At 37.2% G+C, this 25,507-nt stretch overlaps 1 protein-coding gene across 7 annotated transcripts in view; it reads left to right on the forward strand.

Annotated features, from left to right (window-relative positions):
* The window catches only part of SCLT1 (sodium channel and clathrin linker 1), a 237,950-nt gene that overhangs the window by 132,374 nt on the left and 80,069 nt on the right, over window positions 1-25,507 (forward strand). For 6 of the 7 annotated variants that reach the window (XR_011561108.1, XR_011561109.1, XR_011561107.1 and 3 more), the window contains 4 exons: window positions 4,089-4,187; window positions 9,507-9,578; window positions 14,365-14,439; window positions 16,855-17,000. Coding sequence is in view for 3 of the 7 variants with exons in the window: in XM_070769109.1 (XP_070625210.1) it covers window positions 4,089-4,187; window positions 9,507-9,578; window positions 14,365-14,439; window positions 16,855-17,000 (392 nt within the window). In the remaining 4 variants the exon portion in view is untranslated. The remainder of the gene's footprint in view (window positions 1-4,088; window positions 4,188-9,506; window positions 9,579-14,364; window positions 14,440-16,854; window positions 17,001-25,507) is intronic. The other variant, XM_070769111.1, reaches the window with a different exon arrangement.

The raw sequence follows: 25,507 nt of genomic DNA on the forward strand, positions 1-25,507 counted from the left end.
TGGAGGCTACGTGTCACTGTTCTTTTTTTTTTTTTTAACCCTCTCACAATTGTGATTACTGTGCTATCACATATCATATCTTTTGGCTTTTACCACTTTCATTTAATGATATTTAGTTTATAGAAGTCACAAAATTTGTTTTTAATGTTTCTGGCTCCCTTACATGAAGTGAAGTGAAGTCACTGAATCGTGTCTGACTGCGATCCCATGGGCTGTAGCCTACAAGGCTCCTCTGTTCATGGAATTTTCCAGGCAAGAGTACTAGAGTGGGTTGCCATTTCCTTCTCCAGGGAATCTTCCCAACCCAAGGATTGAACCCAGGTCTTCCGCCGTTGCAGGCAGATGCTTTACCATCTGAGCCACCAGGGATCATTAAATTATTATTTCATTGAAGTAACGTTTATTGAATACCTAGTACATGTATAGTACTCCACTGAGAAGTATGCAGAATACAAAGGAAATACTTTGTGTATGTTTCCTTTCTTACGTGATACAGGGCTTTCCAAGAGAACTATTAAAAACAAAACAAGCTGTAAGTTACGTCTTAAGAAGCTACTAGGAAACAAAAAAGAAATAATCATCCAAATCCAAGCTGTGGGAATGCTAAAGTGCTTTTTATGTCTTTCAGATAATATTCCCTTCTGTGATTAGAATTCAGTTCAGTTCAGTCACTCAATTGTACCAGATTCTTTGCAACCCCATGGACTGTATCATGCCAGGCTTCCCTGTCCATCACCAGCTCCTAGAGCTTGCTCAAACTCATGTTCATCAAGTCAGTGATACCATCCAACCATCTCATCCTCTGTACTCCCCTTCTCTTCCTGCCTTCAGTCTTCCCTGGCATCAGGGTCTTTTCCAGTGAGTCAGTTCTTTGCATCAGGTGGCCGAAGTATTGGAGTTTCAGCTTCAGCATCAGTCCTTCCAGTGAATATTCAGAATGGATTTCCTTGAGGAATGACTGGTTTGATCTCCTTGCAGGCCAAGGGACTCTTCTCCAACACCACAGTTCAAAAGCATCAATTCTTCAGTGCCCAGCTTTCTTTATGGTCCAACTGTCACATCCATACGTGACTACTGGAAAAACCATAGTTGTGAGTAGACAGACCTTTGTCAGCAAAGTAATGTCTCTGCTTTTTAATATGCTGTCTAGGTTGATGATAGCTTTTCTTCCAAGGAGCAAGCATCTTTTAATTTCATGGCTGTAGTCACCATCTGCAGTGATTTTGGAGCTCCCAAAAATATAGTCTGTCACTGTTTCCATGTTTCCCATCTATTTGTTCTGAAGTGATGGGACCAGATGCCATGATCTTAGTTTTTTGAATGTTGAGTTTTCAGCCAGCTTTTTCACTCTCTTTCATTTTCAAGAGGCTCTTTAGTTTCTTCACTTTCCACCATAAGGGTGGTATCATCTGCATATCTGAGGTTAATGATATTTCTCCGTGCAGTCTTGATTCCAGCTTGTGCTTCATCCAGCCTGGCATTTTGCATGATGTTCTCTACACATAAGTTTAATAAGCCAGGTGACAGTATACAGCCTTGACATACTCCTTTACCAGTTTGGAACCAGTCCATTGGTTTTGATCACTGCCTCTTGTACAGTGTCACGAACCTCCATCCATAGTTCATCAGGCACTCTGTCTATAAGATCTAATCCTTTGAATCTATTTGTCGCTTCTACTGTATAATTGTCAGGGATTTGATATAGGTCATACCTGAATGATCTAGTGTTTTTCCTTACTTTCTTCAATTTAAGTATGAATTTTGCAATAAGGAGTTCATGATCTGAGCCACAGTCAGCTCCTGGTCTTGTTTTTGCTGACTGTATAGAGCTTTTCCATCTTCAGCAAAGAATATAATCAATCTGATTTTGTTATCAACCATCTGGTGATATCAATGTGTAGAGTTATATCTTGTGTTGTTGAAGAGGGTGTTTGCTATGACCAGTGCGTTCTCTTGTCAAAACTCTGTTAGCCTTTGCTCTGCTTCATTTGTGTATTCCAAAGCCAAGCTTCCCTGTTACTCCAGGTGTCTATTGACTTCCTATTTTTTCATTCCAGTCCCCTGTGATGAAAAGGACATCTTTTTTTGATGTCAGTTCTAGAAGATCTTGTGGATCTTCATAGACCTGGTCACCTTCAGCTTCTTCAGCATCAGTGGTTGGGGCATAGATTTAGATTACTATGATGTTGAATGGTTTGCCTTGGAAACAAGCAGAGATCATTCTGTGATTTTTGAGATTGCACCCAAGCACTACATTCTGGACTCTCTTATTGACTTAAGAGGCCTACTCCATTTCTTCTAAGGGACTCTTGCCCACAGTAGTAGATATAGTGGTCATCTGAGTTCATCAGTAGTCATCAATGAATGGTGATCTGAATACTGTCTACTAGAACTAGGATGAAAGGCACAAAATATGCAATATTCTTGGAAATTCCTCTAAACACCTAAGTTAACTAGAAAAATTAAGAGCAGGGTAAAATTATTTATCTTCTCTGAAGCTTAACCATGTGAGTGTTCTTAACATCAGATCATAAAGATGATCGTTTTATGTGGAGCACAGTGGACAGAGAAGATAGTAGTGATACTCACTGCTTGTCCCTTAAATTTTTTCAACCAGGTCTCAAGTCTACAAATGGTCTTGAGTCAAATTTCATGTTTATGTCTGCAGTGTATATTAAGTTCCCTCTTGACTCACTGCTTAATTACCAGAGAGTTACCACCTTTGGTTGCTTGTTCCAAGAAGTCAAAAGTTCTTTGAACCAGTCATACACACAGGCATGAAAGACAGCTTTAGCATGGTTTTCTTATGAAACTTCCCTTTTCCCATTGTCCCATTCTCCCTGACAAGGTTGTTATATCAGAATAGCTGTTACTTCTCACTAGCTTACCTATATAAGTGGGAGGAAATTTATTAAAACAAACAAAAAATAGAGATAGGAATGTGTATGGTATCTTTGGAAGATAGTGGTATCAAAACAGAGAACCACTAGTAAGTAATGATATTTAATTAAAAAAAAAGATTGACTCAAACCTAAAATTTTAGAAGTTCCAGGCTCAGGAAGATATTTGAACTAGAGATAAAAACTTGGGACTTGTCAGCATATAAATGATATTTAAAACCATGAGTTTGGATTAGGACACCAAGAGAGAGATTTGAATAGAGAAAAAGACCAAGAACTAAGTCTTGGGTTGTCCATTAATAAAGAGGTTCAAGGGAAGAGGAAGAAACAGCAATGTAGACTAAAAAGGAATAATCAGTGAGTTAAGAGGAAAACCAATATTATGATATGCTAAAAGCAAAGTAAAGAAAGTAAAACAAGGAAAATAAAATTTTTATCTCAAGTAGTGCTTGACAGATCACATAAGATAATTACTCAGAGGTGACTCTTGAGTTAACAGTGTAGAGATGATGGTGAAAGCCTGATTATGGTGAACATAAGAGAAAGTTTTGGAAATGAGCAAGTGCAGACTTTAGAAAAGTTTTGTTCCACAAGAAAGCAAAGAAATGGGATGTGACTGACAACAGAACTAGGATTATAAGAGTGTTTTTTTAGGGGAAATGAAAATGATTGGTTGGTTAGAAATAGCATTGAGATGAAGTGGGTAGTATCTGCAGTGATGGAAGTATGAGGTGACAAGTGACATAATTTGAATAAAAGCAAATAGTGGAAAGGAATGGAATAATAAATAAATAAATTAATAGAAAGGAAAGCCTAAGAGGTTTCTCCAAGAATATAACATTTAATTTGATTACTTAAATTTGACAAATTTTACATAGGGAATAAAAGAGAAGGAAAATTCAAACAATTCTAAATTTCCATCTGTAGGGATCAGAAGAGTGATGGTACTGGCTGAAATAAATATCAAAGGAGAATAATAATTTTTTAGTGAGGACAAGATCAAGTGAGGAAGTTAGAGGAAATAAATATCATTCATAACTTAGACAAGATCTCCAACTAGAGATGTCTCAGAAGTTTCAAATAAGATGTATGCTTTCAAGAAAGTGATTAGTAGACAGGTTTTTACCCACTTATTATATAATCTTGATAATGATGTGATCTATAATAACATCAAATTATTTTCTGAAGGCTCTGCTTGAGGAGAAGCAAAAACAAGAAGCTATAGAGGAAATGAAAAAAACGGTTTCTCAGATTGTGAAAGATGCTTCCCTAAGAACCAGGACAGCGGTAAGGAGTTTTAATTATATTTAAAATTGAAAATTTTACAGAATTGCACAGCTTAAGACTAGATACTACCTGAGTTTTTGCCTTATGGACCTAGGTAAGTAACTATCAACTGGTTGTATCAGCTGTACTAAATATCACATAAAAATCATCTCACGATGGTAGCCCCTAACATTACAGCTGGAGTGAAATAGAGGTTGTGGGTAGAGTAAGTGGGAAGGAGAGAGATTTAGACTAGGAATATAGTGAAGATGAACTCACCTAAAGTATAAAGTCAAGAAGAAGGATCAAAAAGAATCTTGGGATATATGAGAAGCAAAAGAAGAAAACCTCCTGTTATTTGCAGTATCTTAGAACAAGCGTACTAGAGAAATCTGCTTTAATCTCTTATTTCATTGGTAATGAAGCTTAAACCCATGAGAGGTTATTGATTCACTCAAAATTATATACTAATTAAAGCCAGAACTTAGACTCATACCTTCTCCTTGCTGTACTGAGCCTGCTGCTGCTGCTGCTGCTAAGTTGCTTCAGTCATGTCCGACTCTGTGCAACCTCATAGACAGTGGCCCACCAGGCTCCCCCATCCCTGGGATTCTTCAGGCAAGAACACTGGAGTGGGTTGCCATTTCCTGCCTAGGGCTATTCAATCACATTATGCTGATACCATATAGTTTGTGAATTGCGTTATTGTTTACAATTCCATTATCAAAACTAAATCTTGTATTTTTGTGTTAAAAGTAATGAGTTGTGTTTCTTGGTTTGAATTCTGAGCTTTATGAAAGTTAAAAGTGTCTTAGAGGAACTTCTCTGGTGGTCCAGTGGCCAAGACTCTGCACTCCAAATGCAGGGGGCCTGGGTTTGATCCCTGGTCTGGGAACTGGATCCCACATGCCACAAAGAAGACCCAGCACAACCAAATAAATAAATACAAAAAAATTTTTTAAATAAACTATCTTGGAAATATAATTTTGCCTACATATGAAGAAATAGGGAGGACATAATATTTGTCTTTTCCTGTATTATGAATTAATTCATAAGTGGTGAGGGTAAAGTCAAAAAATTTAAAGTGAGCTTAGGAGTAAGAAACCACAAAAACCCATTTTAAAGACGAAAAATCTAAAAAACAGAGTTAGCTAGCTTTCTTAGGGTTCCACCTCTAGGAAGCAGCATAACTGAGATGCAAATGAGCTCAACTCAATAGCTATGAGAAATTCTTTATAATTCATTTTGTACTTTTTTTTTTTTCCAGAAATTTCCAAATCTGTGAAAATGAAAGAATTGTATAATGAACACTTATTTCTCTCTCACCCAGAAAACTTTTAGTGTCTCTCTATGTTCCATACACACTCTTCCCCTTTTGCCACACATTCAGATATAAGATTCAGGCCTCAAGACACTTCATCTTGACATCTGTTTCCTAGACAAAGGGCATTTTGTTACACAACCACAGCAGTATTACCATATCTCTAAAAAATCAGTATTATTTCAATCCACACTCAGATTTCTCTAGAATATTCTTTAAAGCTGCTTAGATTTTAAAGTTCATGATCCAGTCCATGTTTATGCATCATTGAATTTGACTGCCATATCTCTGTGCCTGCATGCATGAACAGTTGTGTTCGACTCTTTGCCACCCCATAAACTGTAGCCCTCGAGGCTCCTCTGTCCATGGGATTATCCTGACAGGAAAACTGAAGTGGGTTGTCATTTCCTCCTCCACGGATCTTCCTGATTCAATGATTGAACCTGTGTCCCCTGCAGCTCTTGCATCGGTGGGCAGATTCTTTGCCACTGAACCACTTAGGAAGCCTACCATGTCTCTGTTCTTGTTAAGTCGTGTCTGACTCTTTGAGACCCCATAGACTGCAGCACGCCAGGCTTCTCTGTCCTTCACTGTCTCCCGGAATTTGCTCACACTCATGTCCATTGAGTCGGTGATGCCATCCAGCCATCTTGTCCTCTGTCACCCCCTTTTCCTCCTGCCCTCAATCTCCCAGCATCAGGATCCTTTCCAGCAAGTCAACTCTTCACATCACGTGGCCAGAGTATTGGAGTTTCAGCTTCAGCATCAGTCCTTCCAATGAAAAATACTCAGGGATTTTTTTCCTTTAGGATTGACTGGTTTGATCTCTTTGCAGCCCAAGGGACTCTCAAGAATCTTGTCCAGCACCACAGTTCGAAAGCATGAAGTGTTAAGCGTTCAGCCTTCTTTATAGTCCAACTCTCACACGTGTACATGAGAACTGGAAAAACCATAGCTTTGGCTCTTTGTTGGCAAAATGAAGTCTCTGCTTTTAATATGCTGTCTAGGTTTGTCATGGCTTTCTTTCCAAGGAGGAAGCATCTTTTACTTTCATGACTCCAGCCAACCATCCTCAGTGATTTTGGAGTCAAAGAAAGGAAAATCTATCACTATTTCCCCTTTTCCTCCACAGTCAGAGCCTTTAGCAGAGTCAGTGAAGCAGAAGTAGATGTTTTTCCAGAATTCCCTTACTTTCTCTATGATCCAGTGGACTTTGGCAGTTTGATCTCTGGTTCCTCGGCCTTTTCTAAACCCAGGTTGTACATCTGCAGGTTCTCAGTTCACGTACTGCTGAAGCCTAGCTTGAAGATTCTGAGTGTAACCTTGCTAGCATGTGAACGGAGTGCAGTTGTGTGGTAGTTTGAACATTCTTTGGCATTGCAGTGAAAACTGACCTTTTCCAGTTCTGTGGCCAGTGCTGTTTTCCCAATTACTGACATATTGAGTTCAGTGCTTTAACAACATCATCTTTTAGGATTTGAAATAGCTCAGCTGGAATTCCGTCACTTCCACTAGCTTTGTTCATAATAATGCTTCCTAAGTCCCACTTGACTTTACACTCCAGGATGTCTGGCTATAGGTGAGTGACCATACCATCATGGTTATCTGGATCATTAAGACTTTTTTGGTATAGTTCTTCTGTGTATTCTTGATACCTCTTCTTAATCTCTAAATCTGCTTCTGTTAGGTCCTTACTGTTTCTGTCCTTTATTGTACCCATCCTTACAAAAAATGTTCATTTTGTATCTCTAATTTTCTTGAAGAGCTCTCTAGTCTTTCCCATTCTATTGTTTTCCTCCATTTCTTTGCATTGTTCATTTAACAAGCCTTTCTTATCTCTCCTTGCTCTTCACTGGAATTCTGAATTCAGTTGGGTATATCTTTCTCTTTCTCTCTTGCTTTTTGCTTCTCTTCTTTCCTCAGCTATTTATAAAGCCTCCTCAGACAACCACTTTGCCTTCTTGCATTTATTTTTCTTTGGGGTGGTTTTGGTCACTGCCTCCTATAGTGTTGCAAACCTCCATCCATAGTTCTTCAGGCACTTCGTCTGTGAAATCTAATCCCTTGAATCTATTCATCATGCCTACTATAAAATCATAAGTGATTTTGTTTAGGTCATACCTGAATGGCTAGTGGTTTCCCTACTTTCTTCCATTTAAGCCTGAATTTTGCAGTAAAGCTGCTGATCTGAGTCACAGTCAGCTCCCCATTTTGTTTTTGCTAACCGTATAGAGCTTCTCCATCTTCAACTGCAAAGAATATAATCAATCTGATTTTGATATTGACCACCTGGTGATGTCCATGTGTAGAATCATCTCTTGTTTTGCTAGAAAAAGGTGAGAGTCCATCTTCTATTAAGCCAGAGACACTAAGGATATTTGCATAAATGTAAAATAATACCACTTTTCTAAATATTTTTTAATTTTTGGAAAATATACATATTTTCAAAAAAGTATATTTTTTTTATTTTAACCTGTGACAACTTGTTACTTTTACTTATAAGGGATTCAGTTCAGTTCAGTCACTTAGTCGTGTCAGACTCTTTGCGACCCCATGAATCTCAGCACGCCAGCCCTCCCTGTCCATCACCAACTCCCGGAGTTTACCAAACTCACATCCATCAAGTCAGTGATGCCATCCAGCCATCTCATCCTCTGTTGTCCCCTTCTCCTCCTGCCCCCAATCCCTCCTAGCATCAGAGTCTTTTCTAATGAGTCAACTCTTCGCATGAGGTGGCCAAAGTATTGGAGTTTCAGGTTTAGCATCCGTCCTTCCAATGAACACCCAGGACTGATCTCCTTTAGGATGGACTGGTTGGATCTCCTTGCAGTCCAAGAGACTCTCAAGAGTCTTCTCCAACACCACAGTTCAAAAGCATCAATTCTTTGGCGCTCAGCTTTCTTCACAGTCCAACTTTCACATCCATAGATGACCACTGGAAAAACCATAGCCTTGACTAAACAGACCTTTGTTGGCAAAGCAAAGTCTCTGCTTTTTGGGCTGCAGTCCATGGGGTCGCTGGGAGTCGGACTCAACTGAGCGACTTCACTTTCACTTTTCACTTTCATGCATTGGAGAAGGAAATGGCAGCCCACTCCAGTGTTCTTGCCTGGAGAATCCCAGGGACGGGGGAGCCTGGTGGGCTGCCGTATATGGGGTTGCGCAGAGTCGGACACGACTGAAGTGACTTAACATAGCATAGGTTGATCATAACTTTCCTTCCAAGGAGTAAGCGTCTTTTAATTTCATGGCTGCAGTCACCATCTGCAGTGATTTGGGAGCCCAAAAAAATAAAGTCTGACACTGTTTCCACTGTTTCCCCATCTATTTCCCATGAAGTGATGGGACCAGATGCCATGATCTTTGTTTTCTGAATGTTGAGCTTTAAGCCAACTTTTTCACTCTCCTCTTTCACTTTGATCAAGAGCCTTTTTAGTTGCTCTTCACTTTCTGCCATAAGGGTGGTGTCATCTGCATATCTGAGGTTATTGATATTTCTTCCAGCAGTCTTGATTCCAGCTTGTGCTTCCTCCAGCCCAGCGTTTCTCATGATATACTCTGCATAGAAGTTAAATAAGCAGGATGACAATATGCAGCCTGATGTACTCCTTTTCCTATTTGGAACCAATCTGTTGTTTCGTGTCCAGTTCTAACTGTTGCTTCCTGACCTGCATATAGGTTTCTTTAATAAGTAAATATTTTGAAATTTTGTTTTCCTTTCTAATATGATAAATTTTAATAGAAAGAAAACTCACTGTAAAACCAAAAGTCTTTGTTTTTATAGTATACAAGGATCTTAAGACAGGAAATTTAACAATCACTGTCCTTTAGGATTTATCGTCTTGTTCATTTACTTTCACTATCATGATAAATTCTTGACTCTTCCATACATTTTGTGTTTATCCTTTATGCCTTAAAAATTATAATTTTATTTTTAATCAAAATTAGTAGTATACATGTTTTATTAGGTGTTAATTATTTTTATTGTAGACTTAATTCATATGTATCTTACTTTACAGATTATAAACACAAGAAAACAATATAATATACAGATTTCTCAACTAACAGAAGAACTTTCAGCCCTTCAAATGGTATGTTAGAAAACTATGTTGACATTTTCTTCTGAATATTGCTTATTTTAAAGGTCAAGATCACATTATTGAGCATCCATTTATTCAGAAGATAGTTATTAATGCAGGGACTGAGCTAGATGCTAGGAAAAGAAAAAAAATCAAGATAAACACACTACCTGCAATCTTGGAACTTATGGTCTGGTAAGAAAGATGGATGACATTTATCATGTTTCAATATGATTACCGTTTTTGGACGAAGAATGCACAGGGTACTGCTGAAGCATCCAGGTGCAGTTGCTGCCGTGTGCTGGGTTCATCCGAGAGGTCAGAGAAAAGAAAGTATACACAGCACGGGGAAGGAAGGAAGGTGGTCTTCCAAAGAGAAATGCGTACTGGGGGATGGGCAGGCAAAGAAGGAAGAGGAAAGAGTACTTGTGGAACTCAAGGTGGGATTAAATGTATAAATTTAAATTTAACTCGAAGATTTGATGAAGTGGAATTTAATAACTTTGTCCACAGGGGCATAAAAGTAAAACAGTTTACAGAGATTAGAAAGACTGTCATTTCCAGTTTTGCAAACTCATCCTTTCTGAATCTCTATGTCATTTTTAATCTTTCTTAAAAAATTTATCAATGAATTATGTCTGGTAATAAGTGTAAAACATCACATATGCCTTCTTTTCTATCTCCTTGTCTTCGTTCTTGCTCCCTGCCGTCCCTTCTTTGTCTTTCTCCATGAAAGTCTTATCTTTCCAAGTAGCTTGTAAGTACTTCACAGTAGCAAAGTCTTATGCTTTCCTTTCTTTTCTCCATTACTTAATACAGTATTTTGCACAATATATTTTCAATAAATAGTTACTGACTAATTGATATTTTAACACCTCTAAAAGAATGATCATATTTTTCTACATTCTAGTCTAGGATTATTTAATAGATGTAAACTCTGGAGGGACAAGAACATTATTTCTTTCTATTTAGAAATAGATACTATATAAAGTCTGCAGAGATTTTAAAAATAATTGATAGCTGTGTAACAGAGCTATATAAACTCACTTTAGAGTAAAAAAGAATTATAATTTCAATGTGTCTTAAGAGATGCTTCTTAGGATTTATAGTAAAACATTCATAACTCATAACTAGGTGGATTTTTATAAAGATATTAAATATTATCTGATATCATATTGGTTTTGTGAAAAAAGCTGTACTAACTGGAGTTTTTTTAAATATTAAGCACTTAGAGGTATGCTTGAAGTATGACATGTTCAACTACTTTAAAAAACACATTTTCTCGGAAACTCAGACTGCAGTTTGAGGCGTAATAACCTGATGCTGACTTTTGATTTCTATTCTTCATTACCAGTTTTACCCTTTATGCTATAAAGATGAAGATAGGGAAGTTAACCATACTTTAGGTAACCCGACCTAAGTTATGCATGCAGGAAAGAGAAAACCTTATATTTTAGGGTATTGTGCAGACTTTTTGGATAGGCATCACTGACTCCATGTACATGAGTTTGAGCAAGCTCTGGGAGTTGGTGATGGACAGGGAAGCCAGGCACACTGCAGTCCATGGGGTTGCAAAGAGTTAGACGCAACTGAACTGAGCTGAAGAAAAGATCAGAGTCAGTTTTATCTCAAGCCATGTACCCCCTTTAAAGAGCAATGTAACAGAGTTTCTCTTGAAATACTCAAGGTTTTACTTCTGCCAAGTAGCAGAGGTTTTTGTTAATCTATAGCAAATAAGGTAAAGGATTGGTTATAAATCCCCAAATTCATACAGGTAATTTGAGACATTCATTATGATCTTTTTTAGAACCATGATCATGGCCTATATGATAATCAGTGTGATATTGATTCTCAATATTTATTGAGATTGTCTTTATGATACACTTTGGGGGTATGATTTTGAAAATACTCCACAAATACTTGAAAAATTTTCTAGTATCATTTGGACAAATTTCTTGTCCAAAAGGTAGGAATATTGGTGGTGATTAACAGCAGATACCTGCAAAAATTTTTAGACCAGTGAAACTACTCTATATGATACTATAATAGTGGATATATGTCATTATAAATCTTTTCAAACTCAAAGTATACAGCACCAAAGTTGAACTCTAAACTATGGACTGTAGGTGATAATGATGTGTGATGTCGGTACATCAGTTTTAACAAATGTGCCGCTACCATTGCAGGATGCTAATAATGGGAGAGGTTATCTATGTATGATGGAAGGAAGTATAGGGGAAATCTGTAACTTCCCCTCAGTTTTACTGTGATCCTAAACTGCTCTAAGAAATAGTCAAAAAACCACTATGAGGTACCATTTCACACCAGTCAGAATGGCTGTGATCCAAAAGTCTACAAATAATAAATGCTGGAGAGGGTGTGGAAAAAAGGGAACCCTCTTACACTGTTGGTGGGAATGCAAACTAGTACAGCCACTATGGAGAACAGTGTGGAGATTCCTTAAAAAACTGGAAATAGAACTGCCTTATGATCCAGCAGTCCCACTGCTGGGCATACACACTGAGGAAACCAGAAGGGAAAGAGACACGTGTACCCCAATGTTCATCGCAGCACTGTTTATAATAGCCAAGACATGGAAGCAACCTAGATGTCCATCAGCAGATGAATGGATAAGAAAGCTATGGTACATATACATAATGGAGTATTACTCAGCCATTAAAAAGAATACATTTGAATCAGTTCTAATGAGGTGGATGAAACTGGAGCCTATTATACAGAGTGAAGTAAGCCAGGAGGAAAAACACCAATACAGTATACTAACGCATATATATGGAATTTAGAAAGATGGCAACAATAACCCTGTGTACGAGACAGCAAAAGAGACACTGATGTATAGAACAGTCTTATGGACTCTGTGGGAGAGGGAGAGGGTGGGAAGATTTGGGAGAATGGCATTGAAACATGTAAAATATCATGTATGAAACAAGATGCCAGTCCAGGTTCGATGCACGATACTGGATGCTTGGGGCTGGTGCACTGGGATGACCCAGAGGGATGGTGTGGGGAGGGAGGAGGGAGGAGGGTTCAGGATGGGTAGCACGTGTATATCTGTGGCGGATTCATTTTCATATTTGGCAAAACTAATACAATTATGTAAAGTTTAAAAATAAAATAAAATTTAAAAAAATTAAAAAAAAAAAAAAGAAATGTAAGTAGTAGCTTTAATGTTTGTAACCTTGGACCCTTGAGTTAATTCGTTTTCTTGTTATAGCCCACCACACCTTTGCCCTATAGGAATGCAAGTTTATCTAATGGTTTTGGAGGGTGGCGCCTGACTAATCACCTTTAGAGAAAAACAAGTTTTCTTAAGAAAGGGTCTTAAAATGTTAACAGGCCTCCAGGCCAGAAGATGATGTAAATCACCTAAACTTTTGCATATGATAAGTTTGCAAGAAGAAAGCCTGGCTTACTGCTGACTCTAACCCTTCCCCCATTATCCTCTATGCACAACTTAAGGTATAAAAACTACTTTGGAAAATAAAGTGTGGGCCTTGTTCACCGAAAAAAAAAAAAAAAAAAAAATTTCATGAGATGGGTATGAACATAAGCGAAATCCCAAATTTTGTACCACAATACTACCTTTTCATATTAGCTACTTACTACATGAATGTTATCTTACACAGTAAGTTCTCTCTTAATAAAAGATAAACTTAGATTAATTATCTGATTTACTTTAGAAGCTTTAAAAACATTTTTTAAGCTTTTTACTTTGTATTATGGTTTCAGATGAACAGCGAAAGGACTCAGCCATAATATACATGTACCCATTCTCCCCCAAGCTCTCCTCCCATCTAGGCTGTTACATAACAGTGAGCAGAGTTCCATGTGCTATTCAGTAGGGCCTTATCCATTTTAAGTATAGCAGTGTATGTTGTACTTCTGTAAAATATAATTATGATAAAGATAATAATTGAGTATTAGCAGTGTGTTGTCAACAAAGCAGGTTCATTCATAGCATAATGGTAGGAAATAACCATACCCATTCTCAAAACTAGAGAATAGCTGTGAAGAGCCATTGTTAGAATGATTGTTCTTAGTTTCAGTCTCATTTGCAAAACTTTAAATTGTATTGACTATTGATTAGCTTGTTTGATTTTACTGATTAAAATCTTTCAAGCCAGTAACCTGGTACTCTGTGACCACCTAGGAGTGTGGAAAGGAAGGGACATGTGTATACTTATGGCTGATTCCTGTTAATTGTATGGCAAAAACCAATACAATATTATAAAGCAGTCATCCTCCAATTAAAAATTAAAAAAAGGAAAACTTTCAAGCCAGAAATGTTTTCTGTTCATGTTAATAAAATGTTTTACTGTATCAATTTGCTGTTTACAAGTTTTGCAAAAGAAAATTAACCATTGTAGAATTTATATATCCATGTACGTTTTAGGCTAGAGGTTATCCCTATGGTGGTGTGCCACAGTCTAGTTCTGCTACCTTTTTAAAATATGTGATAAGAGTATATGAAAAGAAAAACTAATATGAGAAAGCAATTTCATTTATTTCTCCCTGGAATCCATCAACCTCTGTATTCCATCTAGTATGTTTACCTAGACCTCCCTGGCTTTCTATACCAAAGTTGATTTCTGTAATCCTGAAATAGGTAGCTTTTGATGATTGAGCTTTTTTTTAAAAAAATAATGAATATGATCTTCTTATATAGATAGGGTAAGTGTGATATTTCTATTATAAACAAATTGTTTTCCTTTTCCATTTTCCCCCATTTTTCTTAAGGTTTTACAAATATGTTTATTTAAAATATGATTTGAATTTATAGGAGTGTGCTGAAAAACAAGATCAAATTGAACGAGCCATCAGGGAGAAAAAAGCAGTGGAAGAAGAACTAGAAAAGGTAAAAAGAAAAAGGAAAAAATAACTACCTAAACCCAACTGCAAATATTCAACATTACTGTCTGCTTTCATCATACTATCTACTAGCAACCCCTATATTATAAGTATTCTCCTGGTGAGTTCTTTTATTTGCTTGGAGTATTTTCAGAATCTGCATTTGAATACTGATATTGCCTATATACATTTCTTTATAAGAGTGGCCGCATTTTTTTGAACTTTTTTATGATGTAACTGTATTCCTTGCTTAGACCACATCCCAATATTAAATTTTATTTTGTCTTTCTTTTTTTAAAATTTCTACCAACTTTTACTGGGTATAGGCCATCTGTAAACATAGCAGGTATATATAACCAAAAAATTATAAATTGCTATGATTTTTACCTTTTAAAAGTACAGAATTTTATTCATAGTTTGGAAAGAATATTTACCCCAGTGGCATTTGAGAAAGAATGTTGGAAGAAGTCTATAGTTTAAAATTTACTTCTTACTTAGATAACTTTTTTTTAATTAGCAGCAAATATTCCACTCTTTTAAAATACCCTGTGGGTAAAAAGGCTGCTGAATTTGATTCAGCACATACTGTGTTTTAGGTGCTGCATTAGGAACTTTCATAGAGAAGTTAAGTAACTTGTCCGATGTTAAAAAAAAAAAAAAAGCAAATGGTAGACTCAGAGTTTGAGTTTCAAAGAAGAGCTATATAGCATCAAAAACATGTGATATATCTATATTATTGATGTAAAAAGATTATTAGAACATCAGATAGTAAAAGAGTAATTTACAAAGCAGAATATAGTATATAATCCCATTTGTGGGGGAAAATAAGACATATGCATGTCATTCAAGATAGGCTGTTCATGGTCACTGCTCCTGCAAGACTGATCCCTTCTGAGTTCCCCTCTGTTGTGGAATAGGAATAGATCCCATTTAGATTGCCACCTGCCAGAAGGGTTTGGGATGAGTTTTTTAATATCACATGGCATAGGTTAAGGAGTAGGCTTTATTGGGGAAATGTAAAACCTATGAGACTAAAGGCAACAGATAAAGAAAAGTCACAGCTTTCTCTTCTTCCACTGTTCTACAGATAGGCATGCTATAGTCAGAATGAATAAACACTGGTTCTGAAGTATAGGTATGTATTTTACTAGCAGGACATTGACATGCTGATACTGTCTTTTTGTAGAGCAGGAGTAACAGAGCAGTCTGGTCAGTGGGAAAAGACATTGGTTACTTGGCCAAGCAGTCTGGATTTGAAGAGTACCTCTGTGTAGGGTTTGTCTGAAAATGTGAACTGCCTCACATCTGGAGACCTTGCAGTTCATGGAATGTTATAGCCTCTGTGTTGAAAGGTTGTTGTTGAATCACGCGAATATACCGGGATTCTTGGCCCGCGGAGGAGAAGAATTCAATCCGGGGCCGGAAACGAGGCTTGATCGCTCAGAGCTTTTGTGTAATAAAGTTGTATTAAAGTATAAAGGAGATAGAGGAAGCTTCTGACATAGGCATCAGAAGGGGGCAGAAAGAGTACTCACTTGCTAGTGTTAACAATGAGGTTATATAATCCAAAGAATGTCTGGAGGTTGTAAAGACCTCATCAGACCTACTCCCATAATTTACATTTTAAGATAACACTGTCCTTAGGCCAGATACATCCTTGTAAAGACCAGGTCTACTCCCATAATTTAAATTTTAAGTTAACAGAAGGTTGAATCCAAAGACTGTCCTTAGGCAGGATACATTATTGTTATACAATCCTAAGGAATGTGGAGAAAGAAAAAAGTTTGTCCTTTCTTCCTCCTTGATAATTCCAGACCCCTCTCTCCTTGGGGACCCCTAGACTCCCTATCAACCTGCCTAGGAAATGACTCTCTCAGTGTCATAGGTGGAAGCTTAGTCTCATAGGAAGCAGAACTTGGCTACAACCACTTCTGTTGGGGAAGGGGAAACCTCCATTTCAGCTAAATCAGGGTCTGGTTAACCTAGAGTGAGATTCTGGAGTTACTTTCAGATAGTTCTCACTACACCACAGCATGTATCTGTACTTTTGAATATAGCAATACAGAATTGTCCTGAAAGTGTTCATCAAAGAATCAAAGCAATTATCTCCAAGTGGCAACATTTAGAGTATTTTTTAATTTTAGCTATTTTCAATTTCTTACTAACATATTAAAACTATTTGAATAGTACATTGAATAACTTTCAAAAATAAACAATTACTTTGTATATCAGTTTTCAGCATTTTATTTTGAAAATGTGAGACAACCAAAATTAATTATCGATGTATTATAATGTTATAGTGAGAACAGATGAGCACATCATGAGTTTTTATTTCTTACCATTTATTTCAGTTTCTAAACTGTGTAATTTCTTAAGATAATTTCTTTCTGCAAAGTAATATACACATAAGCCTCTTGTGCAGATTTACCGTGAAGGCAGAATTAATGAAAATGATTACAGAAAACTAGAAGAAATGCACCAAAGATGCCTGGTTGCCGAGCGTTCAAAAGATGATCTTCAGCTGAGACTTAAGACAGCAGAAAATAAAATCAAACAACTTGAAATAAAGTAAGTTATTCTTTTGCATTTTCAGAACTCACACAATTTTTGACAGATTTTTTAGTTTTTTTATAGGATACATAATTATATCTTATGTAGAAAAAAAACTTTTAGCATTGAACAGAATTTTTTTTTTAAGATTATTTTTGAAAGCTAATTTCTTCATAAAGAAGAGATACAGTACTGAACCATTTTATTCTAAATTTCTTGTTTCTGGCAGTTAAATAGGATGTTCATAAGATCTTTTTTTTCATACTGACTATACAGCTCTTACAGCAGCTTGTTTATAATTAGTGCTTTTATACTCAGCTTAGAGGTATTGAATATTCAATAATTCTCATTTTTATTTATTATATTGCCTGTTAAAATGATAAATTTATAATCTGGCATATCCATTCTGAGTATTCCTCTACCTTACCCCCATCCAGAGTATTACTTAATATAGTAAAACTTACTTAGGTTGCATGAAATTTCAATCTCTGTTATAGGGTATGTTTAATGTATATTTTAAAAATAAAATAAAGAGGAGTGATATCAGCAGTATGGCAGAATAAGAGGTCCCAGCCCATTTCTCTCACAGAAACAAATATTTAACAAGCATCCATAGACAAAAGTGCCTTTAGGGGAGCACTGAGATCCATGTAGGAGGTTGTAAAACCCTGGTGGAGCCCCAAAATGAGGAGGCAAGCCTGCATACCAGTGGCAGGCCCTCCAACTGTGGTGTCATCTACGGACTCAAAGCAACCCCATCTTCTGTGGACTTGGCTCTAGCCCTGCTTGCCCAATCCTGCACCTAGCCCCTTCCCAAGGAACCCTTCTGGGTACTCTTCATCAATAGGCCTGCTGACTTTAGACCTGACTGTGGCCCCCGGAGCACTCCTGTTTACGCAGCTGCAGTTCCACTCTCCCGCAGCTTGAACTAATGCTGCCCACCAGGAACCAGCCCAGTAACCAGATGGGAGAACTAACAGACCCGCCACACCTGATTGTTCCCCTGGTAACAAGTCTGCCAATCACTGATGTGACTGCAGATCCAGCAAAAGCCACACTACATGGATCCAACCCCATTCTACCACAATCTGAGGCAGTCTTACGTGGCCAGGAATGCACCCAAGGCAAGCAGAAGCTCATGCCTGTAGATGCCCCCATTACAGGACCACCAGCCTCAGACTTGACTGAGATCCCTGAAGCAGTCTGTGACCCAGCTCTAGTTTCTCTCTACCACGGTTGAGAAGCAGTGTGGCCTGCCCATAAACCAGCCCAGTGACATGATAGGAGCACCCTGAGAATCCTAGTAGGTATAACGTCTGACTGCACCCCTGGTTACAGCTCTGCCAGCCATGGACCTGGCAACAACCACATGACATGGTCTCAGTTCCACTTAGCTGAGAACCCAGAGTCAGTCCCATCAGTTCTGGGACAAGGCAAGAAAAGGACTTCAGCTGCCAAAACCAGTCTAAAGACTGGAAGAGGAGTCTGCTCCTTCAAATGCACAGATGGCAACAAAGAGCCAAGCAAACATGACACCACCAAAGCAACTAATAAGACTCTAGTAATCAACCCCAAACAAATGGGGATCCATGAACTTCTTGACAAAAAATTTAAAATAATTGTCTTAAGGTAGCTTGGTGAATACAGATGGTTAACTAAATGAAATCAGGAAAAAAACAACACATGGACAAAATGAAAATTTTAACTAAGTGAAACCATAAAAAGAGAACCAAACAAACCCTGGAGTTAAAGAATACAATGAAATTCAATAAAGCACTTTATCAGCAGACTTGATCATGTAGAAGAAAAATCGGCTAACTCAAAGATTGGTCACTTGAAATCAATTCAGTTAGAGGAACAAAACAAAAAAGAATGAGAAAGAGTGAAGAAAACCTACATGATTTATGGGACACCTTGAAGTGAATCAGTATTCACATTATGAAAATTCTAGAAGGAGCAAAGATGAGAAAGGGTAGAAAGTTTATTTAAAGAAATAACAGAAAACTTCCCAAATCTTGGGAGAGTAATGAACATCCAGATCCATGATGCCCAAAGAAGCACAAATTAGGATGAACATCAAGAACTTCACTTGACACATTGTAATCAAAATGTCAGAAGTCAAAAAAAAAGAGAATTTGAAAATAGTAAGAGAAAAGAGACTCATCACATGCATGCTGCTGCTACTGCTAAGTCGCTTCAGTCGTGTCCAACTCTGTGTGATCCCATGGACTGCAGCCTACCAGGCTTCTCCATCCATGATGGGACTCCCCAAATCCCTGCATAAATCTATCAATGGATTTCTCAGAAGAAATCTTGCAGGCCAAGAGAGAGTGTGTGGCACGGTATATTCAAAGTGCTGAAAAACAACTGTGAACCAAAAATACTATATCCCGCAAATCTGTCCATCAGAAACAAAGTAGAGATAAAAACTTTCCCAGACAAGCAGAAATCAAAAGGGAGTTCATTACCACTAGACTTATTATGCAAGAAATGATGAAGGGAATTTTTCAAGTTGATGGAAGGACACTAATTAGCAACATAAAAACGTATGCAAGTATAAACTTTTAGTGGTAAAGGTAAATATATAGTCAAATTCAGAATACGCTAACACTGTAATGGTGGTACATAAATAATTTTTAACTCTAGTATAGAAGTTACAAGATAAACATTTTTAAATAGCAATAGGTACAATAATGTGTTAATGGATATATTATATAAAAAGATATAAATTATACACCAATAGTAAAAAATAGGAGAGAAGTGAAATTATAGAGATTTTTATGTGATTGAAGGCAAATTATTACCAGCTTAATATAAACTGTTTCCTATAAGCCTCATGCTAATCAACAAAGAAAAAGTGTGTACTAAGTATACAAAAGATAAAGGAATGAAAGCAGAGTACAAAAATCAACAGGAAGACAACAAATAGGAGTGAAGGAACCAAGGAACCACAAAATAGAAAAGAGTTGACAAGTGGCAATACTGTTATGCCCTTATCTACTAGTAATGACTTTTAATGTAAGTGGATTGATTCCCCAGTCAAAAGACATAGGCTCAGTGGATTAAAAATCAAGTTCCAACTGTATTCTGCCTACCTGGGACTGATTTTAAATATGAAGAAACACACAAACTAAAAGGTAATAGGTGGTGAAAGATAGCCCATGCAAGTGGTACCCAAAAGACAGCAGAGATGCCTTATATAAGGCAAAATAGAATTTAAGTCAAAAATTGTCACAAGAACCAAGACAGTCATTTTATAATGATAAAGGAGTTAATTTGTCAAAAGAAAAGTCGTAAAACTATATGCACTCAAAATCAAAGCACCTAGGTATAGTAAAGCAAATCTTAAAAGAACTGAAGGGAGAAATAGAAAGCAAGCAATAATACTAAGGAACTTCAGTACCTTACCTTCACTAATAGGTAGATCATCCAGACAGAAAATCAATAAGAAAACAGCACATTTGAGCAATGCTAAAGACCAAATAGACCTAATAACTTTCTATACAATGGCAACACAGTGCACGTTCTTCTCAAGTATACACAAAACATTCTCCAGAATAGGTCATATGATAGGCCACAAAAATAAATCTTAGCCAATTTAAGAAAACTAAAATTATATTGGGTATCTTTTTCAACCAGTGATATGAAACTGAAATGCAATAACAGGAGGAAAACTGAAAAATTAACAGAACAGGTGGAAATTAAATAACACACTCCTGAGCAACCTGTGGGTCAAAGAAGAAGTCAAAATGGAAAAAGAAAATATCTTAAGACAACCAAAGATAGAAACAAAATATACAAAATGTATGGGATGCAGTAAAACCAGTTCTTAGAGGAAAGTTTACAGTGATAAATGTGTACATTATGAAAAACATCTAAATAAACAACCCAACTCGACACCTAAAGAAACTAGAAAAGAAGGAAAAACTAAGCCCAAAGTTAGGGAAATGACAAAGATTAGAGCAGAAACAAATCGAATAGAGAGCTGTGCTGTGCCTAGTAGCTCAGTCGTGTCTGACTCTTTGTGACCCCATGAACTATAGCCCACTCAGCTCCTTTGTCCATGGGGATTCTCCAGGCAAGAATACTGGAGTGGGTTGCCATGCCCTCCTCCAGGGGATCTTCCCAACCCAGGGATCAAACCCAGGTCTCCTGCATTGCAGGAGGATTTTTTTTACCTACTGAGCTACCCAGGAAGCCCAAGAATACTAGAGTGAGTAGCCTGTCACTTCACCACAGTATCTTCCCGATCCAGGAGTCGAACCGAGGTCTCCTGCATCATAGGTGGATTCTTTACCAGCTCTGCTACCAGGGAAGCCTAAGAAAAGAGAGAAGACTCAATAAATAAAAATCAGAAATAAAAGAGACATTACCACTGATACCACACAAATACAAAGGACTATAGGAGACTACAGTGAACAAAGATACGTTAACAAGTTGGACAACCATGAAAAAATTGATAAATTCTTACAAATATGCAACCTTATAAAAAATTGAAAATCTGAACAGACCAGTTACTATTAAGGAGACTAAATCAATAATCAAAAACCTCCTTGGATTTTTTAAAAGTTCAGAACCAAATGGCTTCACTGATGAATTCTTCCAAACATTTAAAGAAGATTTAATGTCGAACTCTTTCATAAAATTGAAGAAGAGAAAACATTTCCAAACTCATTTTACAAGGCCATCATTACTCTGATACCAAAGCAAGACAAACATACTATAAGCAAATAATAAGCTAATATCCTTGATAAACATAAATGCAAAACTCCTAAAAAATAAATACAAACCAAATTTAAGAGTGTATTAAAAGGATCATAGTGGGATTAATACCTGGGATGCAAGGATGTTTTGACATATACAGATCAATAAATGTGACAAAAACTACATTAAAGAATAAGGTATGAAATTCATATGATCATTTCAATAGATAAAAAGAAAGCATTTCACAAAATATAGTATCATTGATGATTAAAAACTCTCGACAGATTAGATGTAGACAGAATGTACCTCTACATAGTAAAGGCCATTTATAACAAGCACACAACTAACATCATACCCAGTGGTGAAAACCTAAAAACTTTAATAATCATGAAAAACATAGGAGTGCCCAGTCCTGCCAGTTGTATTCACCATAGTACTGTATGTCTTAGAGAAATTAGATAAGAAAAAAAGTAATAAAACATCTAAATTTGAAGAGAAGTAAAATTGTCTTTGTTTATAGGTGATAATGATCTCATATTTTGAAAACTGGAGACTCAGCGTCAAAGCCATTAGAACAAATACACAAATTCAATAAAGCTTCAGGATACAGAACCAGCATTCCACACTCAGTTGCATTAGATGCAACTGAACCAGCAGCAAACTATATGGAAAAAAATTAACAATTCTATTTACAGTAGCGCCAAAAAGAATAAATTACTTAGAATGAATTTATAACCAAGGAAATGAAAAATCTGTAAACTGAAAAACACTGAGGAAATAATTTAACAGTCACAAATAAATATAAAGGTGTTTTTATAAATTGAATGAAATAATAATGTTAAAACATCCAAACTACACAAAGCCATCTATGGAGTCAATAAAATCCGTATCAAATTCCAATGGTGTTTTCACAGAAGTAAAGAAAACTCCTAAAATCACATTGAACTTCTAAAGACCTGAAATAGCCAAACCATTCTGGAACAAGGACAGCAACAAAAACTGGATGCGTCATGCGTCCTAATTTCAAAATACATTATGAAGTTTTCGTAATCAAAACAGTACAATGCTGGTATAAAACAGTATATAGTTACGGCACAGAGTGGAGAGTACAGAAATAAATGCATACGTTTGTGGTCAGCTGATGTTTGACAAGGCTGTCAAGAACACACACAGGGAAAGTATAATCTCTTCAATAAACGGTGCTAGAAAAACTGGACATTTAGATGTGGAAGAAAAACTGGACCCTTACCACACACCATATACAAAAATCAGCTCATAATGTATTAAAGGCTTAAATGGGCATTCTGAAATTGTGAAACTGCTAGAAGGAAACAAACGGGAAAAGCTTCTTGACATTGGTCTTGGCAGTGATTTTTTTTTTTTTTGGCTATGACCCCACAAGTACAGGTAACAAAAGCAAAACTATTCAAATGAAGTTACATCAAACTGAGACCTTCCTACACAGCAAATAAAATAGTCAACAGAGTACAGAGACACTATGGCATAGGAAAAAATGTTTGCAAATAATATACCTGATAAGGAGTTAATTTTCAAAATATATAATAAACTTGAACAACTCAATGGCAAAAGAAAAAAAAATTGGGCAAAGGATCTCATCAGATTTTTCTCAGAAGATGACAGAGCTAAGCAATAGGTATATCAAAAGGCACTTATCATCAAGGGAATGCAAATTTAACCCACAGTGAGGTATCACCTCATACCTGTTAGGATGCCTATTGTCTAAAAGACAAAAGATACCAAGTGTTGACAAGAATGTGGAGAATAGGGAACCCTTCTATCCTGTTCAGTTCAGTTCAGTCGCTCAGTCGTGTCCGACTCTTTGCGACCCCATGAATCACAGCACGCCAGGCCTCCCTGTCCATCACCAACTCCCGGAGTTCACTCAGACTCACGTCCATCGAGTCAGTGATGCCATCCAGCCATCTCATCCTCTGTCGTCCCCTTCTCCTCCTGCCCCCAATCCCTCCCAGCATCAGAGTCTTTTCCAATGAGTCAACTCTTCGCATGACGTGGCCAGAGTACTGGAGTTTCAGCTTTAGCATCATTCCTTCCAAAGAAATCCCAGGGCTGATCTCCTTCAGAATGGACTGGTTGGATCTCCTTGCAGTCCAAGGGACTCTCAAGAGTCTTCTCCAACACCACAGTTCAAAAGCATCAATTTTTCCGCGCTCAGCCTTCTTCACAGACCAACTCTCACATCCATACATGACCACAGGAAAAACCGTAACCTTGACTAGTTGGACCTTTGCTGCCAAAGTAATGTCGCTGCTTTTCAATATGCTATCTAGGTTGGTCATAACTTTCCTTCCAAGGAGTAAGCGTCTTTTAATTTCATGGCTGCAATCACCATCTGCAGTGATTTTGGAGCCCAAAAAAATAAAGTCTGCCACTGTTTCCACTGTTTCCTCATCTATTTCCCATGAAGTGATGGGACCGGATGCCATGATCTTCGTTTTCTGAATGTTGAGCTTTAAGCCAACTTTTTCACTCTCCTCTTTCACTTTCATCAAGAGGCTTTTTAGTTCCTCTTCACTTTCTGCCATAAGGGTGGTGTCATCTGCATATCTGAGGTTATTGATATTTCTCCCAGCAATCTTGATTCCAGCTTGTGTTTCTTCCAGTCCAGTGTTTCTCATGATGTACTCTGCATAGAAGTTAAATAAGCAGGATGACAATATACAGCCTTGACTTACTCCTTTTCTGATTTGGAACCAGTCTGTTGTTCCATGTCCAGTTCTAACTGTTGCTTCCTGACCTGCATACAGATTTCTCAAGAGGCAGGTCAAGTGGTCTGGTATTCCTATCTCTTTCAGAATTTTCCAGTTTATTGTGATCCACACAGTCAAAGGCTTTGGCATAGTCAATAAAGCAGAAATAGATGTTTTTCTGAAACTCTCTTGCTTTTTGCATGATCCAGTGGATGTTGGCAATTTGATCTCTGGTTCCTCTGCCTTTTCTCAAACCAGCTTCAACATCAGGAAGTTCGTGGTTCACCTATTGCTGAAGCCTGGCTTGGAGAATTTTGAGCATTACTTTACCAGCATGTGAGATGAGTGCAATTGTGCAGTAGTTTGAGCATTCTTTGGCATTGCCTTTCTTTGAGATTGGAATGAAAACTGACCTTTTCCAGTCCTGTAGCCGCTGCTGAGTTTTCCAAATTTGCTGGCATATTGAGTGCAGCACTTTCACAGCATCATCTTTCAGGATTGCTGTTAGTGGGAATGTAAATTAGTGCAACCACAATGGAAAACAGTATGGAGGTGCCTCAAAAAATTAAAAGTAGAACTACCGTATGATCCAGCAATCCTATTTCAGAGTATAGATCCAAAGACAACAAAATGATTGTCTCAAAGAGATATCTGCATTCCCATATTCATTGCAATCAGTATTATTGACGATAGCCAAGGTATTGGGATAACCTAAGTGCCTGTTGACAGAAGAAAAGATAAAGAAAAGGTGTGTGTGTATGGGAATGGAGATATATATTCTCTAGGAATCACCTCCTTTCTCTTTTATTTTCTTACAAATAATTTGTTGAAAACCTGGGTTGTTTGTGTTGTAGAGTCTTCTCTACCCACATGCATTATATCATTTCATTTACCTTGTTTCCTGCCCCATGCATTTTTTAAAAAATTAGATCAAGAGGCCTGATCTGATTCAGCTTTGACTTTTTTGCAAGAATTGTTTATAAATGGTAGCAATTTGGACTCCCGTTTGGAGGCACATAATGTGTTGTTATTTTTGATCTTAGCATCTTTCTGACTTGAGCATCATTTGAGGATCATTATCTAGATCCATCA

Source organism: Bos indicus, chromosome 17, assembly GCF_029378745.1.
Source record: "Bos indicus isolate NIAB-ARS_2022 breed Sahiwal x Tharparkar chromosome 17, NIAB-ARS_B.indTharparkar_mat_pri_1.0, whole genome shotgun sequence".
Lineage (NCBI taxonomy): Eukaryota > Metazoa > Chordata > Mammalia > Artiodactyla > Bovidae > Bos > Bos indicus.